The 5,555-nt window shown below is 42.2% G+C and overlaps 1 protein-coding gene across 1 annotated transcript; it reads right to left on the bottom strand.

Annotated features, from left to right (window-relative positions):
• Positions 1-624: 624 nt before the first annotated feature.
• On the bottom strand, positions 625-4,979 carry LOC107290105 (cytochrome b-c1 complex subunit Rieske, mitochondrial). The gene is made up of 2 exons (XM_015818955.1): positions 4,713-4,979; positions 625-1,381 (listed from the first exon to the last, which is right to left on the bottom strand). Exons 1-2 carry the CDS (start codon positions 4,924-4,926, stop codon positions 771-773), a joined length of 825 nt encoding a protein of 274 aa, XP_015674441.1. The 5' UTR covers positions 4,927-4,979; the 3' UTR covers positions 625-770.
• Positions 4,980-5,555: the final 576 nt, after the last annotated feature.

Below are 5,555 nucleotides of genomic sequence, written 5' to 3'. Positions count from 1 at the left end.
CAGTGAATTGAAGGACATCCCAGTTGGGGAAAAAAATGCAATAACTTGTTGATGGTGTGTCTACGAGTGTGCAAACATCAGCCTTTAAATCAGTGTTGATGCCGACCAAAGTCCATGCTATTTTCTTGGCAAGATTTTCAGAAGTGCCTGGCCTTGCTTTCTTCCTACAGCTGATAATGACCTGGCCAAAGTCACCAGCTGGCTTTGTGCCTAAGTCAGGAGTAGAACTCACAACCTTCTGGCTTCTAGCTTAATGACTTATCCACCACACCAAACTGGCTCTTTTGATGCCTTTGCAACCTGTGTGAACTTAAACGCAAGAGGGTAAGTCTTCCACAGCTATCTGTAGTTTCTCATGTCATTGGGCAGAAATGGTCTTATTAAGTTCTTCATAAATCAATGCTTCCGATTGTATTTCTGTTCCAAATTTTAAAATAAAATTAGAATCTCGTCTGAAAATCAGTTCTGAATATAGTATGTGGTCCAGGGAGCCAAAATGGTTCAGAGCATCCCGCTGTACAAACTAGATCTGTGGTCACCAATTTTGCATCCGAGCTTTTTAATTGCCCATCATTAAAACACCACTTTTTGTTTACAAAAAAAAAATCATACTGATTGAATAAATACAGACAGCATACATCTTTATTAGAGGACATCAGTTTAATGCCTTATTAAAGCTGACAAAATAGTCCCACAATTCTACAGTAATGTTTTGCAATATCTTATGACTCAATTCTTTCCTCAATGCGTAGACGAGAATCGGGCTACTTTTAACCGACGGTAAGTGTATCTTCGTCAAGGAAGTCATGCTCTGGGACCTCAAGATTCAGTGGCGCTGGGCCTTTACGTATTCTGCCAGATGCATCATAATGGGACCCATGGCAGGGGCAGTAATAACCACCATAATCTCCAGCATCTGCAATTGGTACACAGCCAAGATGGGTACATATGCCTAGCACTACCAACCACTCTGGTTTCTTCACCCTATCCAAATCATGCTGTGGGTCTCTTAGTTCGCTCAAAGGTACTTTGGCTACTTGATCAATCTCTGCCTGGGTTCTGTGACGTACAAACAAGGGTTTTCCCCTCCACTGGAAAACCATATTCCTGCCTTCTGGAATATCGGACAGCTTGACCTCAATCTTGGCCAGTGCCAAGACATCAGCAGCAGGGTTCATGCTGGAGACGAACATAACGACAGCATTCTTGGCGAAGTAGGCAGCGAGCAAATAGGTTGCTCCATTGAAAAAGTAGGTGAAGGCTCTTCTCTCTGCACTGCTTTCTTGGGAGGATTTTGTGCTATCTTGTACACTATCGCGACGATGGTAAGAGAAGTCGGGCACAACCATGTCATTATGGACAAAGCGAACGCTGGCAGGAGCTGCAGTAAAGAGACGGCATAATTATGGGACTGTTATTGTGTTAGAATGTGCTGCATTACAGACACTGCACTGGAAAACAGTAACTTCGCAGAAAACCTGCTCTTACTAGTACACCAACATTAAAGCATATATTTTTCTCAACAAAAACATACATTTTATACATAAACTGAGTTAGCCTATGGAGGTTTTGAATTGTTGTCAGGATTCCCTTCCTTTCTACTTGCAATTGCACGTAAAATGCATGATCCCCACTGGGAAGCCTATCAAATGACATGTATTTCACTCTATTTCACATATCGATGACAGCCAGAAACCTCTGAGACTATTGTGTTTTTTTCTGAAGAAATCCTTAATATTTGAAAGTGATCTGTCAGTCCCATTGTTGTAGATTCTGTATGTAACTACAGTTATTTATTTATTAAATTCATATCCAGCCACAATTACAAGCCATAAAGCAGGAATGTCCCACCTGTGGGCTGCATGCAGCCCTGGACAGCTAGTAACGAGGCCTCACAGGACTATAAACTTTTAACATTATGTGGTTTATATACATTATAACTATATTATATATTTTGTATGCAGCCCAAGACAATCCCTTTTTATTCAGTGTGGCCCAGGGAAGTCAAAAGGTTGGACACTCATGCCATAAAAGGATTTATAAGCTAAAGTCTGCACTTTAAATTACACTTGGGACGCAAATGGGAAGTCAATATGGGGCCCACAAAATAGATGTAATTATGTTTTTAAAGTATTTATTTTGAAATTTATTTGAAGTTTATTTGAAATTTAAACCAAAGTTGGAATGCATTCAAAGTGGAAGAACCACAAATTCAACCACTCATGTACATTTTATGGAAGATTCTATGGCCCATTGTAAAACTTAACTGAACAAATATTTTTTCAAATTTATACTGAAATGGAGACGCAAGTACATATCCACTGCCATCTATAGCTTCACTGAAGTTTATGGGCATTAGAGAGTTATTAGGCTTAGGAGAAAATCATTTTTCATTTTCTACAAGTTTTACACTAGAAAGCTTTTTAAGGCAAATGGACAAAGCTCTGCTTTAAAACGTTTGATAAGTGTTTGTCAACTTAATTTCCAGAAGAACAAAATATTTCAAGTTTCTCCAATATCCATTAAGACCTAAAATATCAGTAAAATGCTTCCAAAATGAATTTAAGACAAATCTAGAGCTGTAACTGAAAATATTTTACTAAAATGTTTTAAGTGTAAACAGTTGATACTCACACTTCAGTGTTATTCTTTAAAATGTGAAAACATTCAAAAGTCTTTCAATTGTTTTGAATGCTCAAAAACAAACAATGAATACTTTTATATATTTGTGCCTCCCCACACATTTTCAAAGTAAACTGGGGAAGAAATAGCAGACTGAATCAATGACCACAGCAGAATTAACAGCTAGTAGGTAAATGGGTAATTCCTCTCCAGAAAAAAGAGAGGACTTAAGATCACCCATAAATGCACCACACAACTGCTCCTTGCTAGGAGATGAGAAAAGATCCATCTTGCTCAAACTATGACTGGTGCCTTTGAAAGGTCACTAAAGCGTATTTACTTTTTGTCCTAACTTATATTTATTCATACATTGAAAATATCAAAAGTACCAAATTTTCACAATTGCAACATGATATCAATATGGTTTTTTATACATTAGTATCAATCAAGTTTATGAATTATTATCTACAATTCTATGACTCAATCTCATCTTTTTCTCTACACTAAAAGACAGGCATCAATAGCATAGGAGAGGTTTTAATAAAAATAGTTCTAACAGTTAAGCATAATTTCCACTTAAGGGGACAATTTTGAAAACTATTTGCTAATAACAGAACTGGACTGGAGAGGATACTGGACTTTATAATTCCAAGATGCCATTCCAGGTGGTACCTAGTTGACCAGTGTCACCAAGAGTAATAATGTTTTCTTACCTAATTAAACATGTGAATGGGAACATGTTGCATTGGGTGACTGAAGAGCCTCAGGCGTTCAGCATCCCTCATATAAATTTAACAAAATAAATAAATCCCTCAAGACCATCTATATGGCAAGATGGATGTCTGAATCCCCATTTGCCCAGCATCAATCCAACAACCTAACACAATTTCAACCTCACAATTTTTCAGGCATGCTACAACCATCCCCATTGACGTCATCAAGTGGAGAACGACTGGAACAAATCCTTATTTATTACATTTATTGCTGCTCATTTCACGGTTCAAGGCGACTCTTATAACGGCTAAGTCCAAATAGAATAAAGAATGAAAGAAAAAGCAATTTTATAAAACAAGAATTGCTTCTCTTATGGCATATCCAGATTCCAATTATGGATGGGGCACGATCGAGGACATTGTTCAAAAAACAATAATACTAACTGTTAAGGACTAAGGAATAGTTGCTCCAATAGTGAGATGGGCACTATATAAATTTAATAAATAAGTAAATAAAAAAAAATAAATGTTTAAAAGCAGAAGTCAGCCTTTTCAAAGCACTTCCTGAAGCGTTCTTGAAACAGAAATCATCCCTGGTGCCTTTGGGTGCATTTTAAGAGGCTTTTGGAAAGGAAAGAAAGAAAGAAAGAAAGAAAGAAAGAAAGAAAGAAAGAAAGAAAGAAAGAAAGAAAGAAGGAAGGAAGGAAGGAAGGAAGGAGCAGGGAAGAAGGAGGAAAGGAAGGAGGAAGCAGGGAAGGAAGGAAAGAAAGGAGGGAGGTAAGGACGAAGGAATAAGAAAGGAAGCAGAGAGGAAGGGAGAGTTGAAGGGAGGGGGGAAGGAGGAAGGAAAGAGCAGGGAAGAAGGGAGGGAGGGAAGGAAAGAGGAAGCAGGGGAAGGAAGGAAGAAGGGAAGAAAGGAGGGAGGTAAGGACGAAGGAATAAGAAAGGAAGCAGGGAGGGAGGGTCGAAGGGAGGGAAGGAAGGAAGGAGCAGGGAAGGAATAAAGGAGGGAGGGAAGGAAAGAGGGAGGAAAGGAAGGAGGAAGCAGGGGAAGGAAGGAAGAAGGGAAGGAAGGAGGGAGGTAAGAACGAAGGAATAAGAAAGGAAGGAGCAGGGAGGGAAGGAAGGAGGAAGCAGGGAAGGAAAGAAGGAAGCTCAGATGTGCCCTTCAGCCAACCTTCCCCTTGTGCCTTATGTCCCCTGGGACTACGATACCCTTGGACTACAACTTCCAGCAGCCTCAGCGCCCCGGTGTGGGTGGGTGGGGGGGGGGTCCTGGGAACCGCACTCCTGGCCTACTTGACAGACCCCCTCACCCCATCGGCGGCGCCCGCGTCCCCCCCCCCCACCAACCCGCCGCCCCTTCCCCGCCCGCACCGTTGAGGGAAGCGGTGACGACCAGGCCTCCTCGGCTCGCCTGGCCGAACAGCGACTCCCGGCACAGGAGAGGCCGCCTCGGATCCAAGGACAGGATCTTCTTGGGCCCCGGCGGCAGCTCCAGCACGAGAGGCTTCCGCGGCGCCGGCACGACATGGGCGGCAGCCGCCAGATAAGGCGCGAACGGGCCGCAACGGGCAGCCAGCGACAACATGGCGGACGCGGCCTTCAACTTTTCCTCCTCACCGCGGTCACCTTCCGCGACCGTCGGGCGCAAGCGACGCACGCCGGCCGGTGACGCAGGACGCACGCAGGCGGGAGAAGCCACGCCCACTCCTCCGTTTGGAGCGGCGAGAAGCAAGGGGCGGGGCTATATCGCCTGTCCCTGCCTTATTGGGCGGGGTGAGAAGTGCGCCTGCGCGCAGGGCTTCCGGTATTTGCCCTAACAATCACCTGGAAGTCTTTAGCTGTAGGCTGAACTGGGAATAAAAATACCTTTGTTTATTTTATTTTTTAATATGCCCATGGAGATTCTATTATTTTTTAAAAAAATAATTTTTAGATAGCTGGATAAAATCCTTTACTGGCCAAGTATGATTGGACACACAAGGAATTTGTCTCCTGTGCATAAACTCTAAGTGTACACACATACAACAACAAAGTGATAGGTTTAAAAAAACGGTTGTGTATATTTTCTTCCTGCACACTAGAAGATCTGTAGGCTTGACGGTGAATTGCTATGTATGATTAGCTTTATTTTAATGGCACTTATGAAAGTGGAAAATTGTGTTCTACAGCCCCGTTTATGCACATGGGTTGAAACTTAACGAAATGCAAACTTGC

Source organism: Protobothrops mucrosquamatus, unplaced genomic scaffold (assembly GCF_001527695.2).
Source record: "Protobothrops mucrosquamatus isolate PMUCROS unplaced genomic scaffold, P.Mucros_1.0 scaffold827, whole genome shotgun sequence".
NCBI classification, from domain to species: Eukaryota; Metazoa; Chordata; class Lepidosauria; order Squamata; family Viperidae; genus Protobothrops; species Protobothrops mucrosquamatus.
This window is presented reverse-complemented; position numbering and strand designations above follow the sequence as displayed.

Excerpts from the sequence above, each read along its gene's own strand:
- LOC107290105 (XM_015818955.1), bottom strand. The coding sequence starts at position 4,926 with ATGTTGTCGCTGGCTGCCCGTTGCGGCCCGTTCGCGCCTTATCTGGCG. Across the intron at positions 1,382-4,712 it reads CGTCACCGCTTCCCTCAACG|CTCCTGCCAGCGTTCGCTTT; the intron begins GTGCGGGCGGGG and ends TCTTTACTGCAG.